Below are 22,906 nucleotides of genomic sequence, written 5' to 3'. Positions count from 1 at the left end.
GAGCTGATTGTCTTTGGTGTAAAGTGGTTCACCTGCTGTCCCATGCATTCATCTTGCGCAGCCCACCAACCGATCCAACCCCACAAGCAAGAGATTTTGAAACTTTTGTTCTCTGTATCCTTATTTATATTTCCTTGTCCTTACTAATCATGCATTAGCTGGCACAGCAGGTATATGTTTTGTCCCTCTGTTTGTTTGTTTTGGAATTTGGATGGTTGCAATTCCTAATTTTAAAGTCAGTCTGGCGCAATATTGAAGTAGTTTTGAATTGTATGGCAAGGTGTCGGTGTGCCTTTAGAATCTTTAGTCTCCACTGTTTGTTGTATTTGGATGCCTGAAGCAAATTGTGTGGGTTTTCCACCATTGTTTTCTTTCCTTGAATTTCTTTACGAGGATAGTGGTTTAATAGGTTTAATATTTCACTAGTTTGTCGCCAAAACATTGATGCGGCGTTCAGGCTGGAGATATTTGTTTTGAAACTGTGTTTCGAACCATCTAATTTCATGTCAGTTAGCTTTACAAATGCCCCATTTATGGCACCAAGACCTACATAAGCTCAATTGATGAATTGTATCAATGGTGAATCTAATCAGTGAAACTATTTGGGTATGTAGCAAATCCTATTCTTGCCTGACCATACAATTATTGAATGCTTGGAACCTACATGAGTTCCCACCTGCCACATTATTGCAAGTTTGAAACATATACATCTACTTATACATCCTATATGACGATATGGTCCTGCCCTTCTAGAATTATTCACCGGCGAATTAATGTTGTGGATCAGCTCAAGCAGACCCCTCAACCTTCTGCTTACCTTTGGTGTCCTTTGGAGCAAATAACTTGGGTCGGAAACCCTTCTGAAGCAACTTCTCGACCTCTTCGAATTGCATTCCTTTGGTTTCAGGAACCAGGAAGTAAATGAATATAAGCCCGATGGTAGAAAACCCAGCAAATAGGAGGAAAGTTCCAGCCGAACCCAGTTCCTTGGTGAGGGTCAAGTATGTCTCACTCACTATGAGATTTGCAGTCCAGTTGGAAACTGCAGCAATCCCTCCACCAGTGCCTCTGTATCTCAATGGGTAAATCTCTGAGTTCACAATCCAAGGAATAGTTCCCATTCCAGGTGCATACACAATGATGTACAATCCCAACAAAATGACTGCAAAGATACCAATTTTGCTAGGACACCCTTTAGAGTACCATACCCTATGTTCTCCACGACATTGACTCCTTATGTTATCATTTGCAGCCAAACAAGCTCCCGGGGCAAGCTGCGAACAATTAAAAGCAAAATCAGATGAGCAATAATGCAAATTAGTTAACAAATTTAGGTAATGACTTGAGGACCGGCAGGGCATTGCTTTTTAAGGGGTGCTTCTAGTTAATAGTCTAGAAAGCATTATTGAGTGTTTCTGTCTGTAGTACCGAAAACGACTTTGGTCATCCGAAAGAGTTTATCAAACGGGTTTTTTAAGAGCTAGAGGTGAAGTAGTACTTACATTTTCAACTTTACTAGCACAGAAGGCGCATTCTGTTGATTTCAAGCATGTCATGCAGTTCCACGCTGCAGGATTAGTAGCAGAAACATAAGCTGGACATGTAGTGTTGGTGCCAAAGTGATTGGATTCCAAGTGGCTAACAGTTGGAGAATGAGATGCGGCATAGAAGAACACTCCAGCTAACACGATAAGGCAACTGATGATTCCTAACATGGAAATGATCATGAGCCTTCTCCTTCCATATCTATCCACAAAGCACATGCTGATGAGTGTGCCAACCACATTGAGGCCAGAAGTGATGAGAGAAAGTGCCATAGCCGTTTGGTTGGATGCGAATCCAGCAAATTGAACTATGGTTGGGCTGTAATACATGACAGTGTTGATACCCACAAATTGCTGAGCGACTTGGACTGTGATCCCTGCATAGAGTCCTCTTCGGACCACGGTGTTGCTGAAACAACTCTTTAGTTTTTCGATCATGGTTTTCCCAATAGCTCCTTCCTCAGACTTTTCGAATTCGACGGATTCATGCAAGGCCTTCATTTCATCATCAACCTCTTCTGGAGGATAGATTTTAGCTAAGATGGCCCTAGCTTCGTCAACCTTGTTCTGTTTCATTGACAAACAAATAATGGGTTTTAAGTAAATGTCTCTGATACCATGTTAGACAAAAAATTAAGTTCTCGAGGAGTATGATTCAATAATGTATATCAAGCTAATATTGACTAAAGTTTAGGATAGAGTTTGACGGTTATACATCTCGGTAGAGCCATCTTGGAGACTCAGGGAGAGACAACATCAAAACAAACTGAACGACAGCTGGTAGACCGGCAACTCCAAGCATCCAACGCCATGTTCCAGGAGCCTTGGTGAATGCCAGATTGATGAGGTATGACAAAAACTGACCTCCTGTGATGAGAAGACCATTTGTACTAACAAGAGCTCCTCTGATTCTATGAGGAGAGGCTTCTGAAATGTAAAGGGGTGCGGTCATGGAAGCCATTCCAACTCCCAAACCAACTATGATTCTTCCAATGATGATCACCCAAGGAGTTGGAGCCACTGCCATAACTATTGCACCCACAAAGAACACCACATCTGCTATTAGTATTGATTTCTTGCGGCCGAGGGCATCGTTCATCCATCCTCCAATTGCAGCACCAATGATAGCGCCTGCAACTGCCATACTCACAATGGTTTCTTGCAGCCATGTTTTCTTGTCAACTTCGTCAAAGTCCTCACGAATGTATAGCAGCGCCCCAGAAATGACACCTACATTAAGCAAGTTTCAACTAGTTTATGAAGTTCCATTTGAATATATTGTTTCCTGGTTTTGATTATGGTATCTAAGTAACCTGTGTCATATCCAAAAAGAAGGCCTCCAATGCCGGCAGAGAGCGCGAGGCGCATAATGTAAGGCGTCCGCCATGTCGTCTTCCAGCATTCTGTGAATTCTGTCTTACTAGAGGGGTGTGCTCCTCCTTCCACCATTTTTCTCTACTTGAAAGAAAATCCGAAATGCGCGCTGAAAATGTACTAATTCAACTTCTATGCCTGCAAAACTGATCCCTAGTTAGAGCATGTATTCAACATGTGGAAGATGAACTCGGATTGAAGAGGATATGAATTACAAGTCTGTCATACTATTCCAATTTATAATATTGTTCCATTGTTCTAAACGAAAGGCCTCAGACATGTCTTATCTGTATATAGTTTTCACTACACGAAAATAGATATTAGGTTTGTTTGTTTTGTAAAATTTTGTTATATTGGTTTTGATCAAACCTAATCCTAATTCCTACTTAACTGCGGAACTACCAATACTCCGAGGGATTCAGATAAATTAGAAATTCAATACATTGGCTCATTTCGATAACTTACTAGAAAATGAAAAATCAACATTGGAACATATGTGAAGTTTTGTGTGCCTTACTAAGTGACTGGTAGAAAATTGTTCTTCAGCTGAGCCCTTTCTTCATTTTCTAGTTGTTGATGCTGAAATTCTTTGGAGATAGATGAAAGGAGAAGGTCAGTTGTGGATGCTAAAATTTTTCGTAGTGTTTGTATTGGATGTATATGATAGAAGAAAGTTGTTTGTTAAATACTTTCGAGAATGTGGGATTCTCTTGGCTTAACACATTTTTCTCCACCTCAGAGTCTTACTTATGTAACCTTAATTTCCGTCAATTACTGATCATAAGATAGTGCATTGACCGATTTAAAGTAAGAGAAATTTTGTTTATCATCCAGTCGTTTAATGCATTAGCATATAAAACAGAATGAATGCATTTGGCATTTTGGCATGTGTGAAACAGAATCAACCATTGTCAATATTAAAAAAAATAAAATTGCATTGTCAATATTAAAAAAATATATATAAAAAGAAATAATGTCAAGAATGGGATTCGAACCCATGCCCTTTCGGACCAGTACCTGAAACTGGCGCCTTAGACCAACTCGGCCATCTTGACCTTGTGCTTATTATCCGAGATATTATTAGATCAAGTTTCAGGATTTTTTTTTTTTTTTAGAATAAATAATTTCAGAAATTTGATTAAACTGGTTGAATATCCATACATTAATCACACAAATCGAAAATTTTACAGAACAAAGGGTGGAACGTTTGCGATCTATAATAATATCTATCTGTTACCTAGTAAAGGGAGTTATTATTGGTTTTATTAACGGACTTATTTTTTTCTTTTATCTTAGAGTGTGGCAAAAACGAACTGTTAATTTATCTTAAATGTATAATTAACGGATAAAAACGAACAGATTTCATCAAATGATCTAATGCCATGATCTCCATCATCATCAACTCACTATAGCAATGGAGATCTGGTAAACACTAAGCTTACCTAACAATTCAAAAAGGAAATATGATCAAGTCCAACCAGAAAAAGATTCTTTAGTACAATTACTAATGCCTCTTTTAGGTTCAAACAGTACGGGCATCCGCAAAAGAAACAGTGAAAAAAAAAAAACAGACGAGCATTGATCATCTGTTTTTTTTTTTTTTGTTGTACTAATGCTGCACACAGTCACACACAAACACCATGGAGTCTCCAGTATAACTAACCAAAGAGGATTCTACTAAAAACCTTATTAGAAACGCTAATTAGGGATTGTTGGCAACTCAAAGTTCGACAGTCTTGGTTTCCTTGGTGTCCTTGTCCTTGGAAGCAAATAACTTGGGTCTGTAGCCTTTCTTAAGCAACTTCTCAACCTCCTCAAATTGCAGCCCTTTAGTTTCAGGAACCAAGAAGAAAATGAATACGAGTCCAATGAGAGAAAACCCAGCAAAGAGGAGGAACGTGCCGGCAGATCCCAAAGCATGAGTGAGGGTTAAAAATGTCTCACTCACAATCAGATTGGCACTCCAATTAGACACTGCAGCAATCCCTCCACATGTGCCTCTGTATCTCAAAGGGTATATCTCTGAGTTCACAATCCACGGTACAGTTCCCATTCCAGGGGCGTAGATAATGATGTACAATCCCAAAAGGATTACTGCAAAGAATCCAATTCTGCTTGGACACCCTTTTGTGTACCATACACGATGTTCTCCGCCACATGCCTTTTTCAAGTCATCATTTGAAGCCGCGCAAGCTCCCGGGGCATACTGATAACAATTAAGGGAAGAACATATCAATAAAGGGTTGAATCTTGATAAAGGGAAGGGTTACTATCACAAACAGTTCATAACAAGAGCTGCTTAGGTGGGACATAACCCCCTGAAAATTTTGGACGAAGTATGGTACTGATTTTCCTACTGTATTAACTGCAATAATAACCCTTGTCTAACACAACTAAATGGAATTAAGAAAGCAAATACACAAAAGAAAAAAGTGAAGTAGCACTTACAGCCGAGACACCATTAGCACAGAAGCCGCACTGAGCTTTCAAACATGTCATGCAGTTCCATGAGGCTGGATTAGGGGCAGACACATAAGCCGGACATGTAGAGTTACTACCAAAATGAGTTGATTCCAAATTGCTAATACGAGGAGCTTGAGCTGCTGCCTCGAAAAACACCACAGATAACACCACTAGACAAATAATAATTCCAACCATAGAAATGATCATAAGCCTTCTCCTTCCATATCTATCCACAAAGCACATACTGATTACAGTGCCAACAACATTGAGACCGGAAGTGATGAGAGAAAGTGCTAAAGCTGTTTGGTTGGAAGCAAATCCAGCAAACTGAACAATGGTTGGGCTGTAATACATGACAGTGTTGATACCCACAAATTGCTGAGCTACTTGGACAGTTATGCCTGCATAGAGTCCTCTTCGGACCACAGGGTTGCTGAATGCACCCTTTAGTTTTGCTATGATGCCATCACCAACATCTCCTTCCTCAGCCTTTTCCATTTCAACAGATTCATGCAATGCTTTCATTTCATTCTCAACCTCATCCGCAGGGTAAATTTTCTCTAAGATAGCCCTGGCTTCATCTACCTTATTCTGTTATAACAGAAAGAACAGTGATCAGTTATTATACAAATCAAGTCCTTAACATAATACAAGGAATCGTGGATAAGTCGTGGACAAGAAGAAATTTATCATAGGTTAAGATTAAGAAATGACCATATGGCCAATGAAAAGATAAATCTATTAAGGCAGGCTTTGATCATGATCACCTTTCTGTAGAGCCACCTTGGAGACTCTGGGAGTGACCACATCAATCCAAACTGAACCACAGCAGGAACTCCGGCCACTCCAAGCATCCAACGCCAGGTTCCAGGAGCCTGAAACAGATTCAAAACTCAACAATCACAATGAGCATGAATGTCTAAAAGCACTTAACTAGAACATACAAATGCTACTTGCTAGTGCAGATTGAATACATTGTAATGTTAGGTACCTTGGTGAAGGCAAGATTGATGAGGTATGCCAAAAATTGACCTCCAGTAATTAGAAAACCGTTTGTACTAACAAGAGCACCCCGGATTCTAGCAGGAGAAGCTTCTGAGATGTATAGTGGTGAGGTCATAGAAGCCATACCCACTCCCAAACCAACCAGAATTCTTCCAATTATGATCACCCACGGAGCTGGTGCAACAGCCATGACTATTGCACCAAGGAAGAACACAAAATCTGCACACAAGATTGACTTTCTCCGGCCAATAGCATCGTTCATCCATCCTCCAATTGCAGCACCAAATATGGCGCCGGCAACTGCCATACTCACAATGGTCTCCTGCAGCCATGTTTTCTTGTCAACCTCACGAAAGTCCTCACGAATGTACAGCAATGCCCCAGAAATCACACCTACAATACAGTACCCCATGAATCAACATCTACAGTACACAATCACATAATCCACATCTACAATACTACCCCAGAATTCACATCCAATTCTAACTCAAATTACACAATTGTAACTCAAATAATACAGTTGAATTGAGTCAAGAAGACCTCTTTGTCAATCAACTAACTAATTGTTGGGGTTGATATTACACACCTGTATCGTATCCGAAAAGGAGGCCTCCAATACCAGCTGAGAGGGCGAGACGCAAAATGTAAGGGGTCTTCCATGTTGTTCTCCAACACTCTGTGAACTCTGTCTTACTAGCAGCCGGGTGTCCTGCTTCCATGTAGGATATACTTGATTATCCCACAAGCTATGAAGTAATCTCACTACTCTGCACTGAAATTATACTATCAATCAATCACTGGCAGATCAGCATAATTAAAAAGAAAATTAGAAAATAAAGCTTACTCAATCCAAACAATGGACAATAAATCAAACGAAATCTATCATGTCAAAAGTAAAATACAACCTATTTCTGTCATGAAGACATCAAAATCCTTCATGAAAGCATCAAAATCAAGGACAATTATATTGAATATTCTTTCTTTTTTACAATTAGCTATATATGTGAAAGAAGCTGTATTTGCCGGCTCAAATTATTGACAGAATAAATTATTGACATTCTTAATTTCCTTTATCCACAAGACCACAATAAATTATTGACAGAAATCAACACCATTGGAATTGTTCTCACAAATAATACAATCAAAGTAGTGAAATTCGATTACTTGAAATCACAAAAACAAAATCTTTTTAAGTACATCCTGGAAAAGAATGAAATTTTCCAATATCAAAACCAAGCAATAAGCATGCTGAGTAAAAGAAACAAAAAATTACCTGGTATGTTCAAGTATTCTCTTTTCTATTTGCTTCTTCTTCTTCACAGACGAAAGCAGAGCAGTTTGGATGTTTGTGGGTTTTCTGAAATATGAGGTTGGAAATTAAAACTAATCCAGTCTAATCCGTCTACCACCCGTATATAATCTCTTTTGGATAAATCTCTGTCTTTATGACTTTTTGATATCGAAATAAAATTTGAAAACTGTTTCCTTTATTGTTGAGAGTTTCCATAGAACGGAGCAGAGAGTGAGACGGATTGTGACGACTGTGAGTATCAGTAATTACCTATCTGCAAAAGGGTTCTTGGATTGGATAAAGGCAAAAGATAATTGACAAATCAGTCAATGCTGTCAGTGTGAGCGTTATTAAATTACCATACCGATGAAAACGTAATGCAAGGCGTTTCTCACGTATTTTGGGAAAAGATTGAGAAAATAATCAAAACATGTGCTTCTGAATTTTGAGTTAAGAATAATCTCCAGCTCTATGAGTCAAGCTGACAATGGATCGATCATCCTATGATTGGTGGATATGTAGTATGGTAGGACCAAAACTTTGATTCTGGAACTTTGTGGAATATTTTAGAACCATAATGCTGACTGGTAGTTTGACATCAGAGCCAGAAGGAACAGGACTAGGACTCGTACTTTGAATAATATGGTTTCAGTTTGTTTTATAGTTGGATTCTACTTCCTGGAGATGCCTACAAATCCACAAAGTTAGTCAGCTTTTTACGTGAAATCATATTCTTATCCAAATTACCTTAATACACGTTCTTTTTTAGAGTAATTTTATCGCATTATACTTCACTTTCTCTGTCCCATAAAATGGTCCCTTGAAGTTTGAGTGGGAACTTTTTTTCTTGGATAATTACGGGTTATCGAAGTGGGTTTGGATTTTTGAAATAAAGCATATAAGGATTGAAAAGGAGACACATGCCATTATGCATACAGCATACCCAACTAATTAGGGAGGAAATGTTAGTTTGTGAATAAAAATCATACCCGACTGATTAGGGAATAGTCTGTAAATGAAATAGATATTCTAGTCTAATACGATCATTTAGAAGAAGAAAAAACAAAACCCAACATAAACATTTTACCAAAACAAATAGAATACCTTTTGTGGCCAATAGGTTTAAGGGATAGAGAGACTTTCAAGTTCATGCGCTTACGTAATGTCTGCTCTGCTCTCGTGGACCTCGGTTTGAATGAGCGTGTAACTAATTTGTTAACGTAATTAAGGTGACTTGCTACCTCAATCTTGATTAAATAAATAAAATAAAAATAATTGAAAAAAAAAAAAAAAACCCTCAGAATGAAGAAAAAGAACCGAATGCCAAAAGACAGGTAGAAAAGGGGACAACACAATGGAGTTTGTGAGCACACTAAGAGACGCAACTTAAACACATAAATGGTCATCAATGCGTTTGGATCCTTATTTATTTGCATATCTGCAAGGGAAAGTGCTCAACAACTCTCATAAATCAGATTCTATCCTATGATGGTGCAGGCACTATGGCTAATCCATTTGACCTGAATCTTCATGTAATTAATTAGATATTAATATGGTTGTTGAAATGATTTAGTCATTATCTGATATATGAACATCAACCATCAAAATCATAATCTGGCGGGTAATTAATTGGTATTATCATTTGTACATAAATTGTTGTTGAATTTAGGAGCTGCGACCACTTACCCGTTTTTAGACTAAAAATTGCCCACTTACTCCACTAAGAGTTTTTTAACACCATTTATCTAATCTAACAACTATTGACAGTTTTGACCTTATTTTAATTATTAAATTACAATCATCTCTCTCTCTCTCTCTCTCTCTCTCTCTCTCTCTCTCTCTCTCTCTCTCTCTCTCTCTCTCTCTCTCTCTCTCTCTCTCTCTCTCTCTCTCTCTCTCACACACACACACACACACACACACACATCTGCTTCCTCACCCAGACCACCGTCTCCTCATCCAGACCACTATCGTCAAGCCCTAGGCCTCGTAGCTTCCATCACCGCCGGCTACCAATGGGAATTTCTCGGCCATCACCGCCGCACTCCATCGTCGCCCTCGTCATGCTCGTCTACTGCAACAAGCTCGGCGACTTCTCGATCTCGTAATTGGATTCGACGACTCGTTGGGGTCGTAGACAGAGTGGGGTCGTAGACAGAGAGGAAGGATAGTCCAGAGATGGCGCCAAGGAGGTAGGATTCGGATCGGGCCTGGACTGAGCAGAGGGCCTGGACGGTGAGGCCGGAGTTGTTGGTGGTGTCGGCGTCGAACTAGAGGACAGGGACTTGTGGCGGTGGTCGAGGAGGAGGGCGGTGCGGCCCTGGAATTGGGTAATAGGGAAATAATGTTTTAGAGTATTTAGGTAAGTGGACAATCTCTTAGAGTGTTTGGGTAAGTAGGCAACTTTTAAGCTAAAATTGGGTAAATGATAATTTCCCCTTAAATTTTTATATTAGATATTTAAATAGTAAAAAATAATGAATATTCCAACTGTTTTGATAAAACTTGTAACCAATCCAACCTATATTAGTGTTTTTTCTCATATCGTGATAGTTAATCCGATGAACCATGTATGATCCAAAACATATACATCCCGACTACAATTTCCACTAATTCTGTAATACCAAGTTTGTTTCTTTAGTAGTTTTGTGTTTGAGTAAAATTCTATATGACAATTTGTGAATTTTAGAAGTCATACCTTGAATTTAATTATGTCAACTATAATTTGGTTTAGTGGTGAAATATTTCACTTTGAACAAAGTAATGTTAGAGGTGGCAAATTCACGTGAGCTATCTATAAAAACTACAGCTTTCACCGTTTTTATTTGTCTCAAACCGTTATCTCTATTGAAATTATTGCCACCTTAACACTCACCATTTCACTCCATCGTCGCGACAGTCACCATAAACAACAAAATTGTTGTGGTCATTGAAATGTGCCACCATGGCACTCACTGTCACCTTCACTATCACATTTATCCGTTCTAGTATTAACACCTTATCAACAATGCCATTGTGAAAGCAAAGTGAAGCGGGGAAGTCTAATTGGATGCCGACACCACTATCTGATTAGCACAACACCGACCGCCATCATCCTTGCCACTACAGTGACATCTATTACCGTCACATCTCCACTTCGGTACCCACCATTTCGAACCCCCTTTTCCTCGCTGCTTGAGATAATCCTAAAGACTAACAGTTTACTCAAAATAGAAATTATTTCATTCAAGCGAAACATAAATAGTGTCAAAATTATTCATTGGCTAAATTCGATCCAAATCTCTACGCTTTTCAATTTATTTCATGTGACATTTCAAACGCTTTAATGTTATAATTTGGAGCAGTCTGATTTTAATTTTAGTTAATAAATGATAAGAAACATATGCTTTTTACTGTTACGGTTTTCACGTTGAAAGTGAAGATATTAACAGACGGAAAACCCCTCAAGTCTTTGAGACAATTCCGAAATTGCCTTATCAAATCGTTGTCCTCATTCTCCCAACCCTCTTTCATTTGTCCGATGTGTGCTTCTGACGACCCACTCTGCCTTTATCCTCCCACCTCTCTCCGCTGGGGCTTCTCCGCCGATCTCCGTCGTTGACTCCCGTCGATCACAACCCTCCACGGTCACTCTCTCTCCCCTTCTCTTTCTCCCTCTATATTTTACCAAAATGTCGCTACTCTTTTAGATTTGCATTCCCTCGTGGCTCTTTTCATTTTCTCCCAATGTCAATTTTTTTTTTTTTTTTTACTGAAAATTTTGATTCTCGTTTGTCATCAATGTGATTTCTTCTGTTATGTGGCTTTGAATTTGTGAGGAGAAAATGGTTTAATGGATCGGGTTATGGCAGGTTTGGACGCGTCCAAGTTATTGATCCGTTATCCATATTCAATCTGGTAATTTTCTCCATTTGATGCATATTTATATCAAATCAATGAATGTGGTGTTGATCATTCAAGTTAATGCATGATATTCAATGGGTTCGAATGTAATGTCGAATTTCGTGTTCAGTTTTTGCAATGGTGTAATCTCTGGCAAACGTAAGGTAACCCGTTGTGGTTAATTTTCAGGTTTCAACATTGAAGCCCTGATTGGGAGGGAAATCTGGAGTGGGGAGGGGGCCAAATAAGGGTTTGAGGTATTAATTAATAATAGCCCATCTGAGGCTAAGATACTGATCTTTACAGAAGAGTAACTAACTTCCCCTTTAACATTTGATTTATGCTTTCTTGATGCTGCAGGATTTGGGACTAAAACTATTCGGATAGGTTAGAAAGAATCTAGTAGTTGAGCCGAGAGGAAGCTACTATATTTGCTCCTGCCTTAGCTTTGTAATGCAGGTAGCTTCAGATTCCGTCTATGCTGTGTCCAAGTAATTGCAGAAAAGTTTTTGCCTTTTTATATTCCTTCCCTGCCATCCACTCTTCCTCTGTCAAACTGTATTCTTGTTGTACAGACCATTCGTTTCCTCATTTTCAGTAGGCGAAAGTTGGATGTTTAATAGGTTAGTAGGGCCATAAGGAGCCATCGATGGTACCCGTTATTATTATGGTCTTATAGATTGTCAAATCTGTGGAGTTGGAAAATGGCTTTTCAGTCCGAGGAAGAAAAGACTGAGGATTATCTTTTCAAGATTGTTTTAATTGGTGACTCGGCCGTTGGAAAATCTAATTTGCTGGCAAGATTTGCTAGAAATGAGTTCTTCCCTAATTCAAAGTCAACTATAGGAGTAGAGTTCCAAACCCAAAAGATTGTTATCGATGGTAAAGAAGTCAAAGCACAGATATGGGACACGGCTGGTCAAGAGCGGTTCAGGGCTGTTACATCTGCATATTACAGAGGTGCTGTTGGTGCTCTTTTGGTTTATGATATCAGTAGGCATCAGACATTTGATAGTATCGGCAGATGGCTTAATGAGCTCCACAGTAAGTGCTTTGTCATTGTTCCTTGATTTTATTTAATTTGTATTTTTTTTTTAGTACATATTTCTTTCTACAATGTTTGTTTGGCATAGTGGGATTTTCTTTTCCTCCAACATAATCTTCAATCCTAATTTGCCTCCTAGGTAACATGAAGTAATAAATCACACATTGTGTAATTTGTATGAATCATTAGCTTCTAGACATTGAAACATTGAGGAAGATGCTGGTGATGTTTAATGCTGCAGGCATTGGTTATAGAAGTTGCGAATATATCTTCCAATAGCATTGAGGATAAAGGCTTTGTTCTCCTTTTGCTGTTTGTCAATAAAATGCAGAACACCACAACAATATCACTTTACAGTAGTTTACATTGGATATGAAATGGTTTGGGTTTATGTTCTTATCACATGCTCTATAGTTCACATTGGATATTGCTATTACTGCTTTGATTTTGTTGATGTTTAGTTAGCTATCCCGTCAATCTATCCTGCTGTACCCAGTGGCCTCAAATTTTTTTACTAGCATTTACCTTTAATTGATGTGATGGACTGAGATTGATCAGGTGGATCTACTGTTGAACAGCTCACTCCGACATGAATGTTGTGACTATACTTGTCGGTAACAAGTCAGATCTTAAGGATGCCAGGGAGGTACCCACGTCTGAAGGCAAAGCCTTGGCAGAAGCACAGGGTTTGTTTTTTATGGAAACATCCGCTCTCGACTCATCCAATGTTGCTGCCGCTTTTCAGATGGTAGTGAAGGAGATCTACAGTATACTAAGTCGAAAAGTAATGATGTCCCAGGAGCTCAAGAAACAGGACCCTAGCTGGGTGGGGAGTGGCAAGACGGTGCTTTTACAGGGAGATGGGAACGAAGAAGCAGCAAGTACAGAGCCTAAAAAAGGTGGGTGCTGTTCATCTTAGAGCTACTCGCTACACAACAAATGAGGTCTGGATGGAATTTTTTGGCGGGTCTTACATGCCTCTTTTTTTCCACTCAAGTTCCTTGCATCCCTTCTCCATGTGATCTAATTTTTTGAATTTGTTTAAATGTCAATTCAAGGAACATGTTTTCACTCGATCTGGGTGGAAGAAAAGAAAATTGAAGTAGATGTAAATGATCTGAAGGAGGATTACAAAGCTTATACAATGTTCTGTTTCTTTCTTTTGGCCAAAATACAATTATCAAAGTTCAGATATTTATGCACTGTATTTCTAACCATTTCCCTCTTTCATCTGTTGATAATGCTGCATTTTATTATTTGACCCTATCCAGATTTACCTCAAAAGTCATGCTTTTTCTCTGGTCGATTTTATTCACTTCTAATTGTATAAAAGTTACACGAGTTGAGTTCCGTAAAAATGTAAAATTCAAGGATTCATGTACTGTATTAGTAATGTATTAATATATCAAGTACACCTATTTGATACATATGCAGACATACATTGGCTGGTAGACTAGCTTAGTCCGATCTCGAGCTAATATAGGCTACGACCTTGAGAAGTTGGTCCACTGCTCTACAAAATTGGTCTACGTTTGATATACCGATATATAAAACAACTTCCAAAATACACACTAGAAACAAACTCAAACATTGTATTGCGGATAAGAAAAACTGACAGACGAGTCTTCTTCTTCAGACAGTGACTGCTATACAAAATTGGTCTACGTTGATATTCTAAAAAGTTAACTGCTCAAACATTGTATTGTGGACAAGAAAAATCCACGGATGAGTCTTCTTCTTCTTCAAAATTGACTGCTATGCAGTGGTAAACTTTCAAAAATTACATGTCCATATACAATGAATATTCGGATATTCGATGACAGAAATACCCCTCAATTCATGACGTTTCGGGTTCTCATTGCGTCCTAGTCCTGTTTATTGGGACAATCAAAGTTGCACGCAACAGACATTTTACGCATTTACTTGGACAAAGACGGATCGAAGCATCAAAACCGTGCGTGGGAATCAATTTGGGAATTAGGGCTCACACTCTAACCCAAAATTAAAATTAGGGCAACAAATCTAAAATCATGGGAAGGCTATTCATAGAAACGCTGAGTGGCCCAAAGATCTTCAAATGCAGATGTTGCAAGGTGGACACTGCCTCCCACAGCGAGATCGTTTCCAAGGATTTTCAGGGCCGTCACGGCAGAGCTTATCTCTTCAGGAATGTGTAAGAACCCTAATTTCAATCACTTCTGGATTCTCTGTTTTTGTTTCAAATTTTAGTTTTTTTCCATCAAAGATTGAGACTTTAAGATCTTATGGGCTGTAAAATGATTTTGGGTTTGTTGCGTATTGAGTTTTGTGATGTAAAAGAGGCAAAGGTTTTAGTTTTTGTACTGATTGTTTTTTCAGGGTGAATATATCTCTTGGGCCTATTGAAGAGCGGCATTTGACTAGTGGATTGCATATTGTGAATGATATTTACTGCAGCTCTTGCCAACAAATTCTGGGTTGGAAATATGTAAGTTCTAAACTGTTGTTGATCTTTTGTTTAGTGTCATGCATGATCTATATCATTTTCTGAGTGAACTTGGCTCCCATTTACTTGTAATTTGTCAATGCTGTTTATTTGAACCCTCTCACATTTAGTGTCTTCCTATGAGTCCTGCAATGTAGCATTTAGGGGTTTGTAGGATTTTCCAATGTAGTTTACTCTTACTGAGTTAGCATCTTGGGTTGTAATGATGTTATACTTGGACCTCCTGTGTGATTAAGTGCTCCCGTCGATGGTTAAAGCATGATCTTTAAAGGTGTTGGCAGTTAGAAATGTAGGATCCTGCTATGAGGAAATCATCTGAGAACCCTCGGAATTACAACTCCTTTTGAGGATAAATGGTGATTCCTTCACTCTGTTGTGATTACTGCTAAAACCCTTGGATAGGATCCTGCTATGAAGAAATCATCTGAAAACCCTCAGAATTACAACTCCTTTTGAGGATAAATGGTGATTCCCTCACTCTGTTGTGATTACTGCTAAAATTATTGGGTGTGTTTTGTACTTTCAAACAGCAATAGCAGTGTATCTGATGACGAACTAAATTAAACTAGCCCCACATCTTTTGTAATTAATTTCGGATCTCAGTTCACTGAGTTTAGTTTGCACCAGAATCTCATTTTTCTGGTTTTGTATGAACATGTGGTACTTTCTGATCATGTGGTCTAATCTTTCAGTTTGGAAGTCTGTTATGTTGCTAATGCTGTTTACCTAGTGCAAGTTCTGGTTTAAACTAATTTCTTGTGGTATTTCACCTCCGTTATTGTTGATCATGATCCTAGGAGAAGGCTTATGAACCAAGCCAAAAGTATAAAGAAGGAATGTACATCCTGGAGAAGGAGCGACTGATGAAGGAGGGTTGGTGAAGCAATGGACACTGGACATTTGCAAGATGTTCTAAGTATCTCTTTGCAATAATAGACAGTCAAAGTAGATTAGTAAGTAGACAGTGCTTACGCACTGGTGCAAGTTTAGGATAAGACCTTTTGGATTATGAGAACCAAATCACAATTATAGTGTTCTATACAGAGGATTTTATGCTTTGTGTTTTCGGGAGGATCTCCAGAAAACTGTGGAAACTATGCCATGGTTTGTCACATTTTGTAGTTTAATGATACAGCTCAACTCGGGCACTAAGTTGGCCACATTTTAGCTACGGGCTATCATATATTCTATTCTATGATCTTTGTTGAGAACATAAGCAAATGGTTTCGGATGTTCGATCAAGAGATGGAATGAAAGTTGCAATGCTGCAAATCTTATTGTATGGTATGGTTGTGGTCATCCCAAATCAGTAATCTTCATTTGCTGTTTTCGTGAGTTTATAATAGCTCTGAACAAGATCGTCAAATGGTGTTGTCCGTTGATTGACGTGAGCTTAACCAAATGAAGGCTGCAACTTGTAATTGTGTATCCCATTGTAAACCAGTGGAATCTAGTTCAAGATAACCCATGCAACTGGTTGGATCAGAAATAAAGCAAGACATCAGCCCCAAACCTAATCTAAATGGGTCAATGGTTACAATTGCTGTTAACCTCTCCTCACCGTCATCTTTGATGTTCAATAATCGGGTCAGATGAAAAACTATTTAGTTTCTCTAAATCATAAAATTTTTTGTCACAATGATCAAGTGAACATCTCCGATATTTTCACGAATATAACTAATCAATATAGTATAACTAAATCATTTCCAATGTAGGTGAACTTTTGTCGAGAATATTTTTGAAGAGACCCAAATAATGAAGTGTTTTGATTGGAAAATTATTAATTTTGCATGTCATAAAGGTTAAAAAAATAAAAAACAAAAAGAAAAATAGTCACCCAAAAGCTTGCTCTAGTGTCTGTTGAATTAGGTTCCCTCCAAATAATAACCTAGCAGTAGCAAAATACGACTGAGCTGTCTCTCTTCCCCAAATAAGCAAAACCCTTAAACCCTTGCTCCAACATTAACATACATGTTAGCTATTTCAAGGATGAAGGCGCTTATATCAACCCACTGCATCTCCAAGACCACACCTTTATCTCTCTTTTCTTCAGCCTCTAAATCCATTCGATCGTACCCACCAACCCAATTCAGAACCCCAAATCTTGTCCGCCTAAAACCCAATACTTTTGTGCCCTATGCCTCTCTTTCTTCCGAAATAGCTCCCAACGGAGCTGTTGAAATGGATGCGGCTTCTCGCCGGCAACGTTCCGGTGAGATTCACGTCATCGTTGGCCCAATGTTTGCCGGAAAGACCACCACGCTTCTTCGCAGAATTCAATCCGAGAAAGGCGATGGCAGGTTTGACCCTCCTCCTGAAATTTCATGTGGGTTTTCGTTTTGGTGTTACTGTTGTTATTGAGAATATGAATCACTTGGTTGGATATTGCAGTGGCTATTTTGTAATGGCATTTGTATTATAGGTCCAAAGTTTAAGCCTTTTCAATACAAAGCTTCATGTGGGTTTATTATATAATGCTAGAGTTAACTCAGAATCATTGGGTTTAATATGGCATTGGGCTATTTGCTTCCTTGATGTTTGAATGTATTTGCATGCGCATGTGTATCTTGTATGTAGAGTTGTATTTATATGTTACCAACTAGGGATAAACTTGGTTACACTGACTGATGAAGCTTATGGTTCTTGGGGCTTTGTCTACATTTTCTGGAATTGAAAATTAGGGAGCTAATATGGAGCTTGTATAGAATAATGTATTTGAATTTATGCATGGATATGTGATTAGGGTGAATTTGTAGTTTGTGTCATCAGTTTTCATTAGGGGGACTTTCACTTATCAATGTCTTGGATCCATTGATTCAGTGCATCTATCACCAATAAGATATTCCAGCTTTCAGGTCAGGCCCCAAAAGCATATCCAACTTGATAAAACATTGAAGGGACTCTGTTATTCAGGAAGATTGGCAGAAGCTGTTGGGCTATTGTGTTGTGCAGGAGTAAAGGCAGACCCAGATACGTATGCTCTTCTATTGCAAGAATGCATTATTTGGAAAGAGTATATGAAAGGAAAAAGAATTCATGCCCAAATGATAGTTGTAGGATTTGTTGAAAATGAATATCTGAAGACCAAATTGTTGATCTTGTATGCAAAATCAGGGGATTTAGGAACTGCTCACTATTTGTTTGATAAGTTGCTCGAGAAAAGCTTGGTTTCATGGAATGCAATAATTGCAGGGTACGTTCAAAACGGGCATGAAGATGTGGGGTTGAATCTTTATCACAAGATGAGACAGAGTGGTTTGACACCAGACCAATATACCTTTGCTTCAGTCTTCAGGGCATGTGCCACTCTGGCAACTCTGGAGGATGGGAAGCAAGCCCACGGTGTCATGGTAAAATGCCAAATTATAGAGAATGTTGTGGTCAATAGTGCCCTCATGGATATGTACTTTAAATGTAGTGATTTATCTGATGGGTATAGGGTATTTGATACATCTCAAAATAGGAATGCCATTACCTGGACTGCTCTGATATCTGGGTACGGTCAACATGGAAGAGTTCAAGAGGTCTTAGATTTTTTTCATAGGATGAAAGCTGAAGGTGTCAGGCCAAACTATGTTACTTTTATTGCAGTTCTTTCTGCATGTAGCCATGGAGGTTTGGCTAACGAGGCTTGGGAGTATTTTTCTTCCATGACAAGAGATTATGGAATTCAGCCAAGAGGACAACATTATGCAGCCTTGGTTGACCTTTTAGGACGTGCTGGGAGGTTAGAAGAAGCCTATGAATTTGTTATGAACTCTCCTTGTAAGGAGCACTCAGTGATGTGGGGTGCTTTTCTTTGGGCTTGTAGAATTCATGGAAACAGAGACTTGTTGAACCTTGCAGCAAAGCAGTACTTTAAACTTGAGCCAGAGAATGCTGGAAAGTATGTTGTCTTGTCTAATGCTTATGCCACCTTTGGGTTGTGGGACAATGTTGCTAAACTTAGGGCTAAGATGAGTGATTCAGGGATGATAAAGGAGCCCGCCTACAGCAAACTAGAGGTTAAAAGGGAGACCCACTTCTTTCTTAAGGGTGATAAGTATCACAAACAGTCCAAGGAGATTTACGAGATGGTTGAATTGATTGACTACTCTCTAAAGGATTCAGGCTATGTTCCTTATTTTAGTTTGAGCTAATTCATATGAGATAGAGCTAAATCCCTAGAACCTCTCTCATTGTGCTTTTCCTACAATGAACTTGACATATTAGAGCTTCATACTTTGGTGTTGTCTGAAGACCAATTAAACATGCTGTGATATTTTACTCACAGAAGCTCACCTAACTTGCGGTATTTTTGTGATGGGAGTTGCATTCTTTCTTAAGGTGACAACTTAGAGAAGGTATTATGTTAGAGAAAGAACATTGTATTTCGGTTCATATGGCAGTGAACAGTGAAGCTTGCAAGCTGTCTGGTTCTTAGTTCTTAGTTAGCAGAAGAAAACGTTGGAAACCTGATTGGTAGCACTCAGAATGTATCTGTCAAGTGTTTAGTAACTAGCTTCCTTTATATTGAGCTGGATGACTAGAAGCTCGAACGTGATAACTTATAAGTGGTGAATTAAGAAGTATGGGGAATTATTAAATTTCTCTAAGATTGATCTTTGCAATCTTGGGACCATGCAAAATTTGTGGTGGGATTCTAATGATGTTGCTATACAGCACATAGAGGTAGAGATATTTTTCCAATCTAAAGTGTCAATGGAACTAATACTACGAATGATATTTATATACTGTTAGTTCAAGTGACTTTAGAGTTCTTGTAATTTGTATAGGTTTCTGGTTTGTTTGTTTTGAAAAGGTTGATATGTACATAGATGAACTAGATCTCTGACAAGTGCATGAACATGAATATATGCATACATAATTTTCATGCAGAGGAATAAGATGTGCTTATCATTAAATATTTCCTTTGGCAGTAATGTTGCTGTAATAAAATCAAACAAGGATACAAGATATGGATTGGATTCGATTGTAACGCATGATGGGGTTAGATTGCCTTGCTGGGCATTACCAAATCTATCATCGTTCAAACAGAAGTTTGGTCTTGATGCATATGAGCAGGTATCCTAATGCCAATACTTGATGATATTTTACTGTTAATAGTTGCTTTAATTCAAGACATGATTAGTGCTTTTACTTTTTTGAATTTTTCAAAAAGAACTTTGTATGTTAGATTGTTGAGGAATAACAATTTATGTATAGTCCCCCATTGTTGCAAAAAAAAAAAAAAAAAAAGACAAAAAAGGAAAGGAAAAACTGTTTTATATGAAAACTGTTTTATATGTTGGTTGTATAACTGAAAAATTGTATTACTTTATACAATTATGTTAATCTACTAACAAATGGTATGCGATGACAGCTAGATGTAATCGGTATTGATGAAGCTCAGTTCTTTGAAGATCTTTATGATTTCTGCCGTGAAGCTGCTGATCATGATGGCAAAAAAGTAATAGTTGCTGGACTAGATGGGGACTATTTGAGGTATTAGTGTGACAAACTAATGCAGATATAGGTCTACTGCCCATTCCATTCCTTTTTTTCTCAGAATATAGACTCCCCTTTTTGATGATCAACTCAAATACTGTTTGCAGGAGGAGCTTTGGATCTGTACTTGATATAATCCCCCTTGCTGATTCTGTAACCAAGTTAACTTCTCGATGCGAACTTTGTGGGAAGCCAGCTTTCTTTACGTTACGAAAGACAGAGGAGATGCAGACGGAAGTGATTGGCGGGGCTGATGTATACATGCCTGTATGTCGACAGCACTATGTTAGTGGACAAGTAGCCATTCAAGCTGCACGAGTTGTCCTGGAATCTCAAGTTGAGTGTAGGTCTTGTGCGTAGCAGCAACTTTTGCTAGTCAGTAGGCTGTCATCTGTATTTCAGAACCCTTCCTTACATGTATTTTTCGAAAGTTTACATGTTTGCTGCATGGTCTGCAAGCATGTTGTTACTTGTTAGTGAATATTGATTTGCTGTCTATCAAAAATGTATATATTCCTTTCACCAAGCAAAGAATCTGTAGCAAACATGATATCGTAGTTAATGATGACACATGTATTGAATCATCATCTATATCTGTAATGTGAGAAGGTATCTGGTTAGATTTTCAGAAATTCTTGACAACACATACTATCATGTTGAAAGCTTGAGCACTCAGTTTAAATGAGATTTTCTTCGGCACATTAACTCGTCAATACTTATTGGTATGCCACTTTCATACGGTGGTACGCTAATTTACTATTTTATGGAAGTAGTCTACCTTTGCATAATGCCCACCTAAATACAGTGTTAATTTGGGCCTTAATGCCCCATTGGGTCCTATGTTTTCGGGTATTTGTTTGGGTAAATCGCCAAGATGGTCACTTCGTGGGCCTGAGTGCTATAGAAAAACCCTAATGTCTCTCAGTCGCTCGATCCACATCAAACGGTGCAAATCTGAAAGCGCTTACACTATATATACCCTACCCTGTGTATGCAAATCTCACATTCTCAAGGGTTTTAGGTCTGCGCCTCTTTCATCTTCTTTTCTTTAGGAATTGTGTGTTTCTCCATCCAAGTTGCAGGTGTTGCTCTATCAGTCACCAGAAACCCAACCTTCCTTTGAAGTAGCTCAGTTGTAACTTTACTCTGTTTTGTTACTATGATTGATCTCTCTGAATAATTTATGCTATTTGATCTCTCTCTCTCTCTCTGTAGGAGCTATTCTATTCTGTGTTGATGCATATATATATATATATATATATATATATATATATATATATATATATCTCTGTTGCTTGTAATTGTTATGATTTTGTGACGGGGGAAATTGATTCATTCCCTTACTTAATGGAGCAAACTATTGATGTTTGCACATTCCAAAGTTAACGTCGAATATAAACGCTTGTTGATGTTGATGGTCCTCCTTCGGGAGTTCCTCCGTCGGCGAGCAGTCTCATATTCCATTGCCTTGTGGAGCGGCGTTGCTGCCTTTACCATTTGGGACTGGCCATGAGACAGACATTTCCAAATCTTGTGTTTTAGTTTGTTATGATTGTTGTGACGGGGGACCTTGATCAGTCCCTTACTTCATGGGGCAAACTATTGATTGATGTTTGTACATTCCAAAGTTAACGTCGCAGACTGATGCTTGTTGTTGATGTTGATGGTTCTCTCTCGGGAGTTCCTCCGTCCACGACGGGTGGTCTCATATTCCATTGCCTTGTGGAGCAGCGTTGCTGCATTTACTATTTGGGACTTGCCATGAGACAGACATTTTCAAACCCTGTGTGAATTGGAGTCTTTTTTTTTTTTGCCTCTGATGAAATCGGTTAACAAATACCATCTTTCGGGACTGATTGGCTTTTTAAGCCATGTTGACATTTCCGCAATTCTGAGGCATTGTTTTAACGTTATATTATTGATTTGAACCTGTGATGAAATCAGATAACAAACACACCATCTTTCGGGACTGAATGGCTTAATGCCTTGTTGACAATATCTGCAATTCTGAGGTTCTGCTGTATCTTTCTTTCTTGTTATCTCTGCTGTTGTCTGTATCTCTTTGCCGATTGGAATTCACCGCAAAACTCTTCAGTTTTTTTGTTTTTGTTTGAATTGATGGTTAATGGTTTTGCTGACTTTAGAATCATTGCTTTTTTACATGCATGGTTGGATATCTACATTAATTATCTCATTGAGCTATTAAGTCAGTCTATTTTGTGATAAATGTCAATCATTGGACATTGGTTTATCTTTTTGGTTGTAATGTTAAGAATGAGCAAACTGTGGTTTCCTGTCTTAGTATGCAGAAAAAGAAGGATGTAATAAAT

At 38.4% G+C, this 22,906-nt stretch overlaps 5 protein-coding genes and 3 non-coding genes across 12 annotated transcripts; 5 read left to right on the top strand and 3 right to left on the bottom strand.

Annotated features, from left to right (window-relative positions):
* Nucleotides 1-686: 686 nt before the first annotated feature.
* Nucleotides 687-3,592, bottom strand: LOC112164613 (inositol transporter 4). 2 transcript variants are annotated; one of them, XM_040506188.1, is made up of 5 exons: nucleotides 3,436-3,592; nucleotides 2,858-3,064; nucleotides 2,260-2,774; nucleotides 1,503-2,111; nucleotides 687-1,274 (listed from the first exon to the last, which is right to left on the bottom strand). In XM_040506188.1, exons 2-5 carry the CDS (start codon nucleotides 2,991-2,993, stop codon nucleotides 789-791), a joined length of 1,746 nt encoding a protein of 581 aa, XP_040362122.1. In that variant the 5' UTR covers nucleotides 2,994-3,064; nucleotides 3,436-3,592; the 3' UTR covers nucleotides 687-788. The 2 variants fall into 2 exon arrangements, with proteins under 2 accessions (XP_040362122.1, XP_040362121.1); XM_040506187.1 differs by having other exon boundaries at nucleotides 2,858-3,056; nucleotides 3,436-3,587.
* A 300-nt stretch (nucleotides 3,593-3,892) lies between these two features.
* On the bottom strand, nucleotides 3,893-3,973 carry TRNAL-CAG. The gene has a single exon. It is a non-coding gene; the product is annotated as a tRNA-Leu (tRNA).
* Nucleotides 3,974-4,278: 305 nt separating this feature from the next.
* On the bottom strand, nucleotides 4,279-8,160 carry LOC112165202 (inositol transporter 4). Of its 2 annotated transcripts, none has more exons than XM_024301647.2 (6): nucleotides 7,660-8,160; nucleotides 6,973-7,153; nucleotides 6,373-6,779; nucleotides 6,149-6,256; nucleotides 5,367-5,972; nucleotides 4,279-5,124 (listed from the first exon to the last, which is right to left on the bottom strand). In XM_024301647.2, the coding sequence occupies exons 2-6, from the start codon at nucleotides 7,103-7,105 to the stop codon at nucleotides 4,639-4,641; spliced, it is 1,740 nt and encodes a 579-aa protein (XP_024157415.1). In that variant the 5' UTR covers nucleotides 7,106-7,153; nucleotides 7,660-8,160; the 3' UTR covers nucleotides 4,279-4,638. The 2 variants fall into 2 exon arrangements, with proteins under 2 accessions (XP_024157415.1, XP_024157414.1); XM_024301646.2 differs by having other exon boundaries at nucleotides 6,973-7,158; nucleotides 7,660-8,159.
* Nucleotides 8,161-11,146: 2,986 nt separating this feature from the next.
* Nucleotides 11,147-13,821, top strand: LOC112166930 (ras-related protein RABA5a). Of its 2 annotated transcripts, XM_024303868.2 has the most exons (6): nucleotides 11,147-11,303; nucleotides 11,529-11,574; nucleotides 11,749-11,816; nucleotides 11,920-12,018; nucleotides 12,135-12,603; nucleotides 13,183-13,821. In XM_024303868.2, the coding sequence occupies exons 5-6, from the start codon at nucleotides 12,264-12,266 to the stop codon at nucleotides 13,521-13,523; spliced, it is 681 nt and encodes a 226-aa protein (XP_024159636.1). In that variant the 5' UTR covers nucleotides 11,147-11,303; nucleotides 11,529-11,574; nucleotides 11,749-11,816; nucleotides 11,920-12,018; nucleotides 12,135-12,263; the 3' UTR covers nucleotides 13,524-13,821. The 2 variants fall into 2 exon arrangements, with proteins under 2 accessions (XP_024159636.1, XP_024159635.1); XM_024303867.2 differs by having other exon boundaries at nucleotides 11,920-12,603.
* Nucleotides 13,822-14,501: 680 nt separating this feature from the next.
* LOC112166410 (putative yippee-like protein Os10g0369500) lies at nucleotides 14,502-16,361 on the top strand. Its single transcript, XM_024303252.2, has 3 exons — nucleotides 14,502-14,777; nucleotides 14,963-15,071; nucleotides 15,887-16,361. Exons 1-3 carry the CDS (start codon nucleotides 14,635-14,637, stop codon nucleotides 15,968-15,970), a joined length of 336 nt encoding a protein of 111 aa, XP_024159020.1. The 5' UTR covers nucleotides 14,502-14,634; the 3' UTR covers nucleotides 15,971-16,361.
* Nucleotides 16,362-16,848: 487 nt separating this feature from the next.
* On the top strand, nucleotides 16,849-21,163 carry LOC112166409 (thymidine kinase a). 2 transcript variants are annotated; one of them, XM_024303250.2, is made up of 4 exons: nucleotides 16,974-17,389; nucleotides 20,009-20,153; nucleotides 20,452-20,573; nucleotides 20,684-21,163. In XM_024303250.2, exons 1-4 carry the CDS (start codon nucleotides 17,061-17,063, stop codon nucleotides 20,934-20,936), a joined length of 849 nt encoding a protein of 282 aa, XP_024159018.1. In that variant the 5' UTR covers nucleotides 16,974-17,060; the 3' UTR covers nucleotides 20,937-21,163. The 2 variants fall into 2 exon arrangements, 1 of the variants encoding a protein (XP_024159018.1); XR_005800124.1 differs by lacking the exons at nucleotides 20,452-20,573; nucleotides 20,684-21,163 and adding an exon at nucleotides 17,938-19,760 and having other exon boundaries at nucleotides 16,849-17,389; nucleotides 20,009-20,150.
* A 1,223-nt stretch (nucleotides 21,164-22,386) lies between these two features.
* LOC112168612 lies at nucleotides 22,387-22,476 on the top strand. The gene has a single exon (XR_002924371.1). It is a non-coding gene; the product is annotated as a small nucleolar RNA SNORD96 family (small nucleolar RNA).
* Nucleotides 22,477-22,501: 25 nt separating this feature from the next.
* On the top strand, nucleotides 22,502-22,592 carry LOC112168611. Its single transcript, XR_002924370.1, has one exon. It is a non-coding gene; the product is annotated as a small nucleolar RNA SNORD96 family (small nucleolar RNA).
* Nucleotides 22,593-22,906: the final 314 nt, after the last annotated feature.

Source organism: Rosa chinensis, chromosome 5 (genome assembly GCF_002994745.2).
Source record: "Rosa chinensis cultivar Old Blush chromosome 5, RchiOBHm-V2, whole genome shotgun sequence".
Taxonomy (NCBI): domain Eukaryota; kingdom Viridiplantae; phylum Streptophyta; class Magnoliopsida; order Rosales; family Rosaceae; genus Rosa; species Rosa chinensis.
This window is presented reverse-complemented; position numbering and strand designations above follow the sequence as displayed.